The sequence below is a fragment of the Erinaceus europaeus genome, chromosome 5 (genome assembly GCF_950295315.1).
Source record: "Erinaceus europaeus chromosome 5, mEriEur2.1, whole genome shotgun sequence".
Taxonomy (NCBI): domain Eukaryota; kingdom Metazoa; phylum Chordata; class Mammalia; order Eulipotyphla; family Erinaceidae; genus Erinaceus; species Erinaceus europaeus.
Window position 1 is genome coordinate 86,641,057 of NC_080166.1, and position 14,511 is coordinate 86,655,567.

Below are 14,511 nucleotides of genomic sequence, written 5' to 3' on the forward strand. Positions count from 1 at the left end.
AAGAAGAAGAAGAAGAAGGAGGAGATGGAGGAGGAGAAGGAGGAGGAGGAGAAGGAGAAGGAGAAAAAGCAGAAGCAAGCCAACTGTTGCTAAGCCTTGTGAGAACTATGGTGGCTACTTTGGATGGTGGGGATACAGAACTTTGGTTATCTTATAATCTTATAACACACTATTAGCAACACATGAATAAGAAATTATTACAAAAAAGTGATGGTATTGTGTTCTTTGTGACAAGATAAATGGACTGAGGTGATTATGCTTAGCAAAGTAAGGAGGCAACAGGCGACTCTGGGATGGTGTAACCTCTATGTGGAATCTAGAGAACACACAAAAAACATGGACTTGCAAAAAAGAAAAAGGAAAAAGAAAACCACACACACACACATACACACAGTGGGAGAGAGAGAGAGAGAAGCAAACAAACTGTCTCTAAGACCTTGTGAGAACTCTAGCGGCTCTGGTTGGGAGGGTCGGGACACAGATCTTTGGTGGTGGCTGCAGTATGGAACTAGACCCTGTAACCTGACAATCGCATACACTGCTAATAACAACTACAAAAGGAATAAATAAGTAAATCAAACAAAGTGCCACTGGAGAAGAGTCTCTGTAAGCTGACTCAGCCAGCTTTGGAGGGGGCTGGATGGAAGAAGGGGAGAGGAGCAGGACAAACCTGTCATCCTCTTACCTGCCAGTGTCCAGGTCATGCAGATGGTGGCCAGGATGACGGAGCCCACCAGCAGGATGGCCACGCCCATCATGACACCATACGCCCACAGGGGATGTACTCTGCGGAAGCAGGATGGTCTGAGTGTGGTGGTGGGGACCCTTGGTGGCCCCACTGCCTGGCCCTTGGCCTCACCCAGTCCAGCTCAGCCTGGCTCTGCACCAGGCTGGTGGGGACCTGGTCCTTGAGGTTCTCCAGGGATGGCTTACCTGCAGGCGGCTCTGCAAAGGAGAAGGAAGACAGGGTCGCCATGAGCTCTCAGCACCGAGCCATGCTGTGTCCCCTGACCCTCTGAGGCCTACACCCAGTCATCTGAGCCTTGGTATACCCCACTTGGCCTCAGGTGCCTACCTGGGGTGCTCAGCAGCTCTGGGCAGGGCACAGTCAGGGGGTGCCGGCGGCAGTCGTTCTGACAGCTGCTGAAGAAGGGCTGGATCTGTGCGGGATGAGGGCAGCCGAGATGCTGGGAATACAGGGCCCCAGGCCCCACAGCCCCGGGCAAGCAGACAGGGAGTCTCAGTGCCCACAGGAGTCACCACCCGCTGCCCCCACATCACTCAGACCTGCACGTAGTGTTGGCAGCACCCGGAGAACTGGGACAGTTTGAGTATGACACTGGTCCGGGGGGCGCTCTCTGCTGTGGGCTGGAGAGGGGGAGGTGAGGACAGCTGGGTGTGTGCCCTGTAGAGTCCACCTTTCTCCACCCCCATGTTCTTCTTTTAATTCTCTCTCCCTCTCTTTTTGCCTCAAGTGTTGTTGCTGGGGCTCAGTGCTGGCACTATGAATCTACTGCTCCTGAAGGCCATTTTTTTTCATTTTACTTCACAGGACTGAGAGAGATTGAGAGAGGAGGGGCAGGGAGGGAGAAAGATGGATAGATAGATAGACAGATAAAGACAGACACCTGCAGACTTGCTTCATCTCTTGTGAAGTGGGGAGCACGAAGCTCAAGCTTGGGTCCTTGCTAAGTCCCTGTGCTTAGTACTATATGTGCTTAACCAGGGGTGACACTGCCCACCTCCCCTCTTTTTTTTTTTTTTTTTTTTTTACCAGAGCCCTGCTCAGCTCTGGCTTATGGTGGTGCGGGGGATTGAACATGGGACTTTGGAGCCTCAGGCATGAGTCTCTTTGCATAACCATTATGCTATCTACCTCCACCCCCTCTTTTTATTATTCTCTTCCCCCCACCACCAGAGCACTGCTCAGCTCTGGCTGATGGTGTTGCTGGGAACTGAACCTAGATCCTCAGGCAGGAAAGTCTTTTGCATTAACTGCTGCTCTCTCTCTCTCTCCCTTCCCTCATCTTTATTCCCCTTTGGTTGAATGTCCACATTATAAAAAAAAAATCACAAAATCCTCTTGCGGATCATGGGAATAAAAGAGAAAGAGAAGGGGGTGAGGGCTGTGTGGAAGAAGCGCTTGAAAGGTCAAGGGTAGGGGTAGAGGTCAACCATGCTGGCGACTGCAGGAAGGAGACCCAGTGGCCCAGAGCTGGTGCCATGGAGAAGGTGCTGACCTCTCAGTCACGAGGTCCCGAGTTCTATCCCTGGCACTGCATGTGCCAGAGTGATGTTCTGTTTCTCTCTTTCAATGTTTAAAGGAATAAGGCAAGCCAACTATAGACTAACCTCATAGTAAAAGGAAGATAGAGCAAAACAGTCCAGATTATTACTGACTTGTATTGAGCACTGAGCCAACCTCACACCAGAAGGAAGACAGGCAGCAAAGTAGCTGGATTAACCCTAAATACTAAGCACTGAACCAAAATTAACACAGAACGGAGAAAGACAGAATAGTAGTTTGGAGTAGCACTGACCAAGCACAGTACAGAATACAGAACCAACCTCACATCAGCAGGAAGACAGATAGCAAAGCCATCTGGGGTAGCGGGAACTAAACATAGTACTGAGTGGAGCCCAATTTGCACTAGAGAGAAGACAGCAAAGTAGCTTAGATCAGCACTAACTAAGCACAGTACTGAGTCGTGAGCCAACCTCACACCAGAAAGAAGACAGAAAGTAAAGTACCCCAAATTAGCACTAAAGCACAATTCTGAGCCATGAGTCAACCTCACACCAGAAGATAGAGAGCAAAGAAACCCAGATTAGCACTAAGCACAGGACTGAACCCTGTGCCAACTTCACACCGGAAGGCAGACGGAGAGCAAAGCAGCTGGGCCAGCACCTGCTAGGCACAGCACTGCGGCCTGAGCCTTAGCTGAGGGAACGATTGTGGCTGGGAGCCCCTAAGCCGGAGGGCAGCACTCACGCCAGGCACGTCCAGGATGGTGCTGAAGCAGCTGTGGTTGTCCCCTCGGGGGAAGCTCTGGAGCAAGAGCTGGTAGCGGGCAGACTCGTTCCAGGGGTTGAAGCTGACCTGCAGCTGCTGCGCCCCCAGCATCTCTGCTGTGACGTTGGGCTCCCAGAGGCTGCCTGTGGGGGAACGAGGGGGTGAGGGGATGCGTGTGGGCAGGGCACCCCATGACTCCCCTCTCCACCAGACTGTCCCGGCCTCACCTGAGCTCACACACGGCGTGGTCCTTTTCATTATGGCATCCTCACACCCTGCCACACAGAAAAGCCCAACTGTGACACTTCTTCCAGGAGGCCTGATCCTCCTGACCAGGATGGGGGGGGGGGCACTGTGTAGGGAGGGCCCCTGGGGGCTGGGAGGTGTGGGGGCTGGGGGCTGGAGGCCAGCCTATGGGCTCAGCCCTTCTGTCTCAGGGAACCTTCTCTAGTCAAGGTGCTCTGGGCAACCACAGAGCCTCGGTCCATGGGAGCCTTGGCCCACTCCAGCCCCTTTTTTCTCCATCTGCAGCTTCCTGCCCACAGTGGCCCCTGCCTGCCCAAGGGGCGAAGCACTCAGTGGATCCACAGCAGTGTGCCAGGAACTTTCCCGTGCGTCCCCTCTGAGCCAGACAGCAGGGCTGGGCTGGGGTCTGAGAGCCTGTATTTCTAACACATTCCCATGCGACTCTGTAATAACCCTGGCCCAGGGATGACCTTGACCACAGATCCAGCTTCATTTTATTTATTTCATAGTAGACAGAGGAGACCCACACAGAAAGACAGGCCAAGGGGCCGGGAGGTTGAGTGCACATGTTACAGTATGTAAGGACCTGGGTTTAAGGCCCTGGTCCACACCAGCAGAGGGATAAGCTTTGCGAGTGGTGAAGCAGTGTTGTAGGTGTCTCCCTCTCTATCACCCCCTTCTCTCTCAATTTCTGTCTGTCTCTGTCCCATAAATATATAAAGATAATTTTTTAAATATTTATTTTCCCTTTTGTTGCCCTTGTTTTTTTTTTTTTATTGTTGTTGTAGTTATTGTTGTTGTTATTAATGTCACTGTTGTTAGATAGGACAGAAAGAAATGGAGAGAGGAGAGGGGAAGACAGAGAGGAGGAGAGAAAGATAGACACCTGCAGACCTGCTTTACCGCCTGCGAAGCCACTCACCTGCAGGTGGGGAGCCGGGGGCTTGAATCGGGAACCTTACGCCGGTCCTTGTGCTTTGCGCCACATGCGCTTAACCCACTGCACTACACCCGACTCCCATAAAGATAATTTTTAAAAAATAAAAAAAGAGGCAGGCCGAGCCTCACTCTGGCACACATGATGCCAGGACTTGAACTGGCAGTCGTGAGTCCTACACTCTACCCACTGAACCACCTCCCTGGTACCTACCCATATTTTCGTGCCTGCATGTCCCCGATGCCCCTCACAGCAGACATGTGTCAGTTAAGAATTCCCGTTGGCTGACAAAATACCTCACTGGAATAGTATGCTGCTTTGCCACATGCATGACCCAGGTTCCAGCCCAGCCCCCTACCACACTGGAGGAAGCTTTGGTGCTGTGGTCTCTTTCATTCTCTCTGTCTTCATCTCTATAAAAAAGGAACCAAAACGGGGGTTGGATGGTAGCACAGCTGGATAAGTGCACGTGGCGCAAAGCGCAAGGACCGGCTCAAGGATCCCGGTTGGAGCCTCTGGCTCCACACCTGCAGGGAGGTCGCTTCACAGGCAGTGAAGCAGGTCTACAGGTGTCTGTCTTTTTCTCCTCCTCTCTATCTTTCCCTCCCCTCTCAACTTCTCTCTGTTCTATCAAAAAAATTTTTTTTTGAAAAAAAAAAATAGCCACAAGAGCAGTGGATTCCTAGTGCAGGCACCAAGTCCCAACAATAACCCTGGAGGCAAAAAAAAAAAAAAAAAAAAAAAAAAAAAAAAAAAGCACAGTGGAGGGGCAGAGCCCATGCCAAGAAGCACTGACTGAGCACTAGAATGTTCCAGACCCAGTTTTCAGCCCCAGAGATGCAACAGGGATAAGATAATGTCCTTGTCCTCTGCAGGGTACAATCCAGAAGAAAAGAGCAGGAAAAAAAAATCCATGGCTTAAGCTCTACATTGCTGGCCAATGCAGGACGAAGGGCAGTGGGAAAAGCTTTCGAGAATAAGGTCCTAGACCTCACCAATGTGTCCTGGAACCTCCCACCCCAGGGCCCTGCCCCACTAGGGAAAGACAGAAACAGGCTGGGGGTATGGATCTACCTGCCAACACCCATGTCCAGTGGAGAAGCAATTACAGAAGCCAGAACTCCCACCTTCTGCACCCCATAAAGATCTTTGGTCCATACTCCCAGAGGGATAAAGAATAGGGAAGCTTCCAACGGAGGGAATGGGACAGGGAACTCTGGTGTTGGGAACTGTGTGGAACTGTACCCCTGTGATCTTATTATCTCACTCATCATTATTAAATCACTAATAAAAAAATAAAAAATAGCAAGGACTGTGTAAGGATCTCGGTTTGAGCCCCTGGCTCCCCACCTGTAGGAGTGTCACTTCACAAGTGATGAAGCAGGTCTGCAGGTGTCTGTCTTTCTCTCCCCCCTGTCTTCCCCTCCTCTCTCGATTTCTCTCTGTTCTATCCAACAACAACAGCAATAACAACAATAATACTAACAACAGCAAGGATAAACAACAAGGGCAACAAAAGGGAAAATGGCCTCCAGGAACAGTGGATTCATAGTGCAGGCACCAAGCCCCAGTAGTAACCCTGGAGGCAAAAATTTAGTAAATAAATAAATAAAAACAAAGAGAAATTGATGACTGACAACTACCTCTACAATATTCATGATTACCAGATTTATAACAATAAATAAAAGGCTTTATGAATCTAAGAAAAAAAAAAAAGAATGAGGTCCTGAGTTCAATTCCTGGCATTCATGTAACAGAGTACTGCTCTGCTTCTTTTTCTCGCTCATTAATAAATAAACATTTAAAGAATTTTATTATCTTTATTTACTGGATAGAGACAGTGGAAATCGAGGGGGTCGGAAGAGATAGAGAAGGAGAGAGACAGAGAGACACCTATAGCCCTGCTTCACCACTTGTGAAGCTTCCCCCCTGCAGTTGGGGACTGGGAGCTTGAACCTGAGTCCTTGTGCATTATAACATGTGCACTCAACCAGATGCACCACCACCTGGCCCCTAAATAAATAAATCTTCATAGGCAGAAGTTGAAGAACAAGATCAGAAGGGAAAACACTAAGCAGAACTTGGACTGGAGTTGGTGTATTGCACCAAAGTAAGAGACTCTGGGGTTCGGAGAGGGTTCAGGTCCTGGAACATGATGGCAGAGGAGGACTTAGTGGGGGTTGAGTTGTTATGTGGAAAACTGGGAAATGTTATGCACGTACAAACTATTGTATTTGCTATCGACTATAAAACATTAATCCCCCAATAAAGAAATATAAATAAAGCAATCAATCTTTAAGGGCCTGGGACATGTCACAGTAGACAAAGTACCGGACTCTTAAGCATTAGGTCCTGAATTGGATTCCTAGCATCACATGTACCAAAATGATGCTCTGCTTCTCTCTCCTTTATTCTGCTTTAAAAAACCAACTGGAGCTGAGCAGTGGTGCACCTGGGTATGCACATGTAGTACTAAGCACAAGGAGAGCACAAGGATCTGGATTCAAGCCCCAGCTCGCCACATGCTGGGGGGATGCTTCACGAGCAGTGAAGCAGATCTGTAGGTGTCTCTCTCCCTCTCTCTCTCTCTCGTTTTTTTATTTTTATATTTATCTATTCCCTTTTTGTTGCCCTTTATTGTTGTAGTTATTTTTTATTTTTATTTTTTATCATCTTTATTTATTTATTGGATAGAGACAGCCAGAAATTGAGAGAAGGAAGGAAGATAGACAGAGAGGAAGGGAGAGAGACAGAGAGACATATGCAGCCCTGCTTCACCACTTGCAAAGCTTTCCCCCTGCAGATGAGGACCGGGGGCTCGAACCTGGGTCTTTGTGCACTGTAATATGTGCACTTAACCAGGTGCGTCACCACCCAGCCCCATGTTATAGTTATTATTGTTGTTGTTACTGATGTCATCGTTGTTGGATAGGACAGAGAGAAATGGAGAGAGGAGGGGAAGACAGAGACAGGGAGAGAAAGATAGATACCTGCAGACCTGCTTCACTTCCTTTTAAGCGAGCCCTCTGCAGGTGGGGAGCTGAGGGCTCGAACTGGGATCCTTACACCGGTTCTTGCGCTTTGCGCCACGTGCACATAACCCACAGTGCTACCGCCTGACTCCCTCTCTCTCTCTTTTAACCAGAGTAGTGCTTAGTTCTGGTTTATGGTTGTACCTGGGACTTTGGAGCCTCAGATATGACAGTCTATTTGCATAACCATCTACTTCCCCCATCTCTGTCAATTTCTCTCTGTCCTATCTAATAAAATGGAAAAAAGTGGTCTCCAGAAGCAGTGGATTCCAAGCCCCCGCAATAAACCTGGAGACAACAGAACAGAACAGAACAAGCCAGTGTAGCTGCGGTCCCATCTGAGTCTGTCTCTGAGCTCTGAGCGTGCCTGTGGGTTGTGGCTGGGAGCAGGAAAGCTCTGAACTGGTCGGGAGCGGCTCACGGCAGGGTCCAGGGCAGGATTTGCCTGAGGGGACGGCAGCATTAGACCACACAGGGACAGGGGGTGACAGCAGGAGATGGGGGGGTTGCAAGCTGGGGTGCAGCTAGAAGTAGGGTGCACACCCCTTCTGGGGGTGGCTTGTCTTCCTGGTGAGGAAATGGAATTTTCTAAACAGAAGGGAGAGGTCTGGCTCCTATAAATCTTAGGGTATCAGGCCATCAGAGGGGCTACGCCTCTAGGGGTTAGGCTGCCCTTGTTCGGATGCCCACAGAGGTTGGCTGGCAGAACGGGGAAGGGGAAAGGGAAGGGCTGGGCCTGGGAGGGAGTACTCACCAGGTACATGGAAGGTCGTAGACAGGTGGTTGGGCTCCCCATCAAAGCCAGGCTTAGGCAGGTGGTGGACAATCACCACATAGTCCTGGTTAGGCTCCACCACGAAGTTGCTGAAGGCCAGACGCAGCTGGGGAGGATGAGAGGAAGGAGGGGTCAGCAGGGGCTGTGTGTGCACACACACTCACATGGACATACTCATACATACACATACCCTTGAAAACACATACACACACCCTCACTCATGTACACCTCTGCCCATACCCCCCAAATTCTGCTGGCACATGGCCAGACAGATTGGTTGGAAAGGAGCACAGTGTTCTGCAAAAAGCTGTTCATGTCTGAGGCACCAAAGGTCTCAGGTGCAGTTGCCAGCATCACTCTAAGTCAGAGCTGAGCAGGGCTCTGAGAAAAAAAAATCCTTTAGCTATATCCTTATCTCTATCTGTGTATGTTATTATTTATTTTTTTGAGGGGCACTGGGTGGTAGCATACAGTGTAGAATGCACCTTTTACCACTGGTATCTGAAAGGACCCACCCATGTTCCTGTCCCTGGTCCCCACCTGCAGGGGGGAAGCCTCAGGGTGAAGCAGGGCTACAGGTCTCTCTGTGTCTCTCTCTTTTTATCCCCCTCTCCCTTCTCAACTTTGCTATAAAAAAGAACAATAAAGGCCACCAGTAGTGGTGGATCACCAAGCCCCAGTGATAATCCTGGTGGCAGTAAAAATATAAGCTCCAAAAGCAGAGGCACCAGTATCGTCTTTTGTGCTTTCTCTGGCCTTTTTTTTTCTTCCCTTCGGTGGTCTTGGAGGTGCCGCAGTGGGTAAAGCAATGGAGTCCCAGGCACGAGGTCTTGAGCTGAGTCCCTGGCATCTCAGGTGCCAGTGCGACACTCTGCTTCTTTCTTGCTAACGAGAAAATGTGTGGCGATATGTATTTTAAAGAAAGTAGATTAGATCTGGCGTCAACATCAGGGAGTCATGAGGTCAGCAAGAATCTGAGGAGTGCCCCCCATCTGCTCACCCAGAAAATGCCAGAGCAGCCTGGGCAGGGAGCCTAGAGCACTTGCAGCTGTCAGCAGGTCAGAAGTACTTGAGCCCTCGCCTGCGGGGGAAAAGCTTCACAAGTGGTGAAGTGGGGCTGCAGGTGTCTCTCTGCTCCTCTTCCTCCTCCTCTCAATTTCTTTCTGTCTCTATCTAATAATAAAATAAAATTAAAAAATATATATATAAAAACTATTTGTGCAAAGGACTATTTGTCCTTTGCACAGAAGCTTTCTACTTTTTTTTTTTTTTTTTTTTGCCTCCAGTGTTATCTCTGGGGCTTGGTGCCTGCACTATGAATCCACTGCTCCTGGAGGCCATCCTTTTTTCCACGGTTGTTGTTGTTGGATAGGACAGAAAGAAACTGAGAGAGGAGGGGAAGACAGAGAAGGGGGAGAGAAAGACACCTGCAGACCTGCTTCACCACTTGTGAAGTGCTCCCCCCCCCCACCCCGTAGGTGAGAAGCTAGGGGCTCGAACTAGGATCCTTATGCCGCTGGTCCTTGAGCTTCACGCCATGTGCACTTAACCCGCTGCGCCACCACCTGGTACCCTGGCTCTCTACTTCTGTTAATGGAAAGCTCAAATTTTCCAAGAATGTTCTGGAGCATGGAGGTGCAAATGAGGTTATGTGGAGAGGCCCAAGGCCTTGGGACCTGCAGGTGCCTTGCTGGAAAGACAACAGAATCTCTGCAGAGATCTCTCTAAGTCCATGCAGGGGGGCATATTCGACTCCCACTCATCACGTGATGGCTGCTGTGAGCCTCTGTCCCTTGCATCTGAGTGGCTGTTGGCGCTGGCCATCAGGAGATTGTTCCTGTGTGCTGGGCTAGGCGTGTGCAGGCTGTACATGGCACCGTGAATCTGGTGCAGCAGCATGGTGGGGCCCCACCTCTGGGGTTTCAGCCAGGAAGTGTGGGGTGGGGCAGCCTCGGGCTCCTAACCAGTTCCCCCGGACTCACTGCTGTCACCTGCCACACCCCTCCTCCCCCACCACTGCAGGGCCACACGAGTCACCTCCCCACCTACTCTCCTTAGACTGGGTGCTGAGCCTGGTAGGAAGGAAGCCAGGGTGGGCATGGCAGGCACTTCTGTTCCCCCTACCCCCCAGACTTGCTCTGCACCCGAGGCACACGGTCCATGCAGACGGGAGCGATCCTCACCCGCTTAGCATACTCAGGTCGCACCGTGGACAGAAACTTGAATTTGACGCACAAACGTTCATTAGTGTTCACCTGCAGGACAGACACTTCGGCGCCCTTCAGGCTCAGGATGCTAGCTGAGAGGGAGAGGTGGAGGAAGGTAGGAGGGGGTAGAGGAGAGAGAGGAGAGGAGAGAAGAGGAGAGAGGAAAGAAAGAGATAGAGGAGAGAGAGGAAGAAGAGAGAGAGAGAGAGAAGAAAGACAGAAGAGAGGAGAGAAAGAGGAAGAAGAGAGAGAAGGAGAAAAATAAGAGAGAGGGAGTGAAAGGAGAGAGGATAGCGAGAGAAAGAGGAAAGAGGAGAGAGGAGAGAGAGAAGAGAGATAGAGAAAGAGGAGAGAAGAGAGAAGAGAGAGAGGAGGAAGAGAGGAGAGAAACAGGAGAGAGGAGAGAGAGAAAGGGAGGGAGGAGAGGAAAGAGAAGAGAGAGGGAGAAGAGAGGGAGAGGAGAGAGAGAACAGAGGAAGAGAGAAAGGAGGGAAAGAAAGAGGAGAAAGGGAGGGAGAGAGGAGAGATGTTATCCTTCGGCCTAGACATCCCCTCCCCTACTTCACTTCCCTCACTTTATCTATTCAAATTCACTGCACGGGGGCCGGGTGGCGGTGCACCTGGTTGAGCGCACATGTTACAGTGCACAAGGACCTGGGTTTGAGCCCCCGGCCCCCACCTTCAGGGGAAAGCTTTGCGAATGGTGAAGCAGTGTTGCAGATGTCTCTGTCTCTCCCTCTCTATCACCCCCCTTCCCTCCCGATTTCTGACTGTCTCTATCCAAATAAATAAATAAAGATAATTAAAAAAATTCACTGCACAAAAATAAGAGATACCCCTAATCTCTGCTGACAGCAACAACATTAAGGTCACCCCCTTGATAAGCTCTGGAAAAAACACCGTATACATTTGGCCAAGAGATAGATTAGCAAAAACATCTCCACTAAAGGACAATCTCTGTTAGAATTGTCCAACAAGTAAAAGGCAGTGAAACTTCAGGTACACTTAGATCCCACTCAAACGCAAGATCTATTCCCTCCTCAACTTAAGGCCAGAGCCCATAAAGCCAGTACCAGCTCGGAAACGACAAAGACTCAGCCTTGGCAGCTGGGAGAAAGTCTAAGCTCCAGAGACAGAAAGGTCTGCAACAGCTGGACAAAGGCAAAAGCCTGGCTCACTCTGAGGGCCTTTTTGGTCACCTGCCAAGCCACCCCCACCACCTGAGAGGGAGGGAGGGAGGAGACAGAGATGCAGGCGGTGCCAGCAGCCCTGGATGAGCCCCTCCTCTGCCTTCCCAGCTGGCCCGCCCACCACTTCCTGTCCCTGCAGCTCACTCTGTGCTCCTGTCAGTCACCACCCTGCAGACACGCCCACTCCAGATACACACAGGGACATGTGACAAGTGACAGCGGTAGCAAAGGCTGTGCAGATCATCCCCAGCAGATGCTGGTACTCACAAAATGACTGGTTTGTCCCCCCTCCTCCCCCCAGGGCCCTGTCCCCAACCCTGGGGACTCCTGCTCAACTCCATGGCTAAAGAGACTTACCTTTTTAAAATTTTATTTCTTTTAGAATTTTACGTAACTAATTGATTTATTTTTAATGAGAGCTAGAGATAGATAGACCAGAACACTGTTCATCTCTGGCTTCTGGTGGTGATGGGAATTGAACCTGGGTCCTCCAAGTGTCAGACATGACAGTTTTTTTGATATGAAAGTCTTCTGCAAAAGCATTATGCTATCTTCCCAGCCCTTACTTTTTTTTTTTTTTTTAAAAAGAAAGATAACACTCTAAGTGTTATCTTTATTTTTAAAAATTCATTTATTTATTCATGAGAAAGACAGGTGGAGAGAGAGAAAGAACCAGACATCACTCTGGTACATGTGCTGTCGGGGATTGAACTTAGGCCCTCATGGTTGAGAATCCAATGCTTTATCCACTGCGCCACCTCCCAGACCACCCCAGCCCTTACTTTTCTTTCAGATTTATTTTATTGGGGGCCAGGCAGTGGTGCACACATTGCTGTGCACAAGGATTCAGGTTTAAGGTCCTGCTTCTCTCCTGCTGGGGGGAAGCTTCATGAGTGGTGAATCAGTGCTGCAGGTGTCTCTACTCCCTTCCTCACTCAAGTTTCTCTCCATCTCTTTCTTTCTCTAAAAAAAAGAAAGAAAGAAAGAAAGAAAGAAAGAAAGAAAGAAAGAAAGAAAGAAAGAAACAAAAGGAGGCTGGGTGGTAGTGCAGCGGGTTAAGTGCACATGGTGCAAAGCACAAGGACCAGTGTAAGGATCCCAGTTCCAGCCCCCCCCGGCTCCCCACCTGCAGGGGAGTCGCTTCACAGGCGGTGAAGCAGGTCTGCAGGTGTCTATCTTTCTCTCCCCCTCTCTGTCCCCCCCCCATTTTCTCTGTCCTATCCAACAATGATGACATCAGTAACAATAACAACTACAACAACAATGAAAAACAAGGGCAACAAAAGGGAAAAAAACAGCCTCCAGGAACAGTGGATTCGTAGTGCAGGCACCAAGCCCCAGCAATAACCCTGGAGGCAAAATAATAATAATAATAATAGCCAGAGGTAGAATCATCAAGCACCAGTCTCCTTTAGCTCAGTGGCAATTTAAAAAAAGAAGCCATGGAGCCAGGCGGTGGTGCACCTGGCTAAGTGCTCATATTACAGAGCACAAGGACCCGGGTTTGAGCTCCTGGTCCCCACCTGCAGGGGGAAATCTTCACGAGTGGTGAAGCAGGGATGCAAGTGCCTTTCTGTTTCTCTCTATCTCCCCATCCCTCTCAATTTCTCTCTGTCTCTACCCAATAATAAATAAATAAATAATCTAAAACAGGAAGTCATAAAAACAAAAGCACTTTTGTGAAGCATAAAACATGTATCTGTGACTACTAAGACCTTTTTCTGCTCTTCACCAAATAGGAAATGTAATTCACCTAAAAAAATAATAAAGATAGATCTTATTTAGTACCCATGAAAGAGAGACCTTTACACGACACACACACAGAGACAGCAGAGCACCATGTGTTGGGGATCAGACAGGGAGGAAATCCCAGGGCACACTGAGTTGTCACGTGTGAGCACTGTACGCAGAGCTGCTGGTCAGAGGGGAGACTGGGGGGGTCTGAGCCGTGACATCCCTCAGGGCCCCTCACTCACCATCTCCCTTCAGTGTCCACTCGATGCGGAGCAGCGGCAGCAGGCTTCCATGCTGGGTCAGTGTGAAGTCCAGTTGGGCCTGGACCTCTCTGGGGGGCGACGGGGTCAGGCTGTGCGGCCTGACCCAGCTCTTGTCCAAGCAGCTACCTAGCGGGTGGGCAGGCGGGCGGGCAGACACAAGGTAGCCGTCACGGACGTGCCAGCTCGGCCAAACTCACAGACAGAGGGAGATGGGAGCACAGGGTCCCACAGATGGCAGGTCCAGGGCAACGGACAGCCCCCTCTTTGCAGCACATGCACACATGCAGACATTCTGGACAGGTGACAAGGTGCCTGGCAGGACTAGTGGACAATGCCATGGCTGGGAATGGGGATATGCATATGCGAGGGACCAGGCAGTGATGTAATTCCTTCCTTTCATCTTTCCTTCTTCCCTCCATCCCTCCCTCCCTCCCTCCCTCCCTCTCTCCCTTCCTTCCTTCCTTCCTTCCTTCCTTCCTTCCTTCCTTCCTTCCTTCTCTTCCCTTCTTTCTTTCCTCTCTCTTCCTGTCCTTTTTCTGTTTCTTTCTCCTCCCTCCCTTCCTTCCTCCCATTCTTTCTTCCTTTCTTGTCCTTCCCCAGAGCCCTGCTCAGCTCTGGCTGATGGTGGCACTGGAGATTGAACCTGGGACCTCAGAGCCTCAGGCAGGAGAGTCTTTTGCAGAATTCCTGTGCTGTCTCCCCAGCACACAACTGCTTTCTGTGACTCTGCAGAGATGCTGAGCATGTGTGGCCCCTGTCTGAATTATTATTTTCCCCTTTACCATTTTAGTGGGAGGAGTTAGTGGTTTAATACAGCACAGGGGTTGGCACAGGGGTGCAGACTCCTCTCCCCATGACAGGTGCCTGCAGAATGCTCGCCCTAGCTTGGGGCCTTTCCCACTGGGACCCCAGTACCCCTTCCCTTCCTCCCTCCCTCTCCTCCTTCTGCAGAGCCCTTTGCTTTGCTGAAATATATTATTATCAGCATTTATTTATTATTATTATTTTCACCAGAGCACTGCTCAGCTTTGGCTGGTGGGAGTTCTGGGGATTGAACCTGGGACCTCAGAGACTCAGGCAGGAGTCTTATGCCATCTCCCTTCTTGAATTAAAA

The 14,511-nt window shown here is 50.1% G+C and overlaps 1 protein-coding gene across 1 annotated transcript in view; it reads right to left on the minus strand.

The window, feature by feature from the left end:
* IL17RA (interleukin 17 receptor A) overlaps positions 1-14,511 on the minus strand; it is a 28,169-nt gene that overhangs the window by 5,665 nt on the left and 7,993 nt on the right. Inside the window, exons 3-10 of the mRNA XM_060191471.1 lie at positions 13,377-13,523; positions 10,187-10,302; positions 7,983-8,109; positions 3,241-3,288; positions 2,993-3,156; positions 1,288-1,368; positions 1,093-1,160; positions 686-825 (exon numbers count right to left, since the gene is read on the minus strand). Coding sequence (XP_060047454.1) covers positions 686-825; positions 1,093-1,160; positions 1,288-1,368; positions 2,993-3,156; positions 3,241-3,288; positions 7,983-8,109; positions 10,187-10,302; positions 13,377-13,523 — 891 coding nt within the window. The remainder of the gene's footprint in view (positions 1-685; positions 826-1,092; positions 1,161-1,287; positions 1,369-2,992; positions 3,157-3,240; positions 3,289-7,982; positions 8,110-10,186; positions 10,303-13,376; positions 13,524-14,511) is intronic.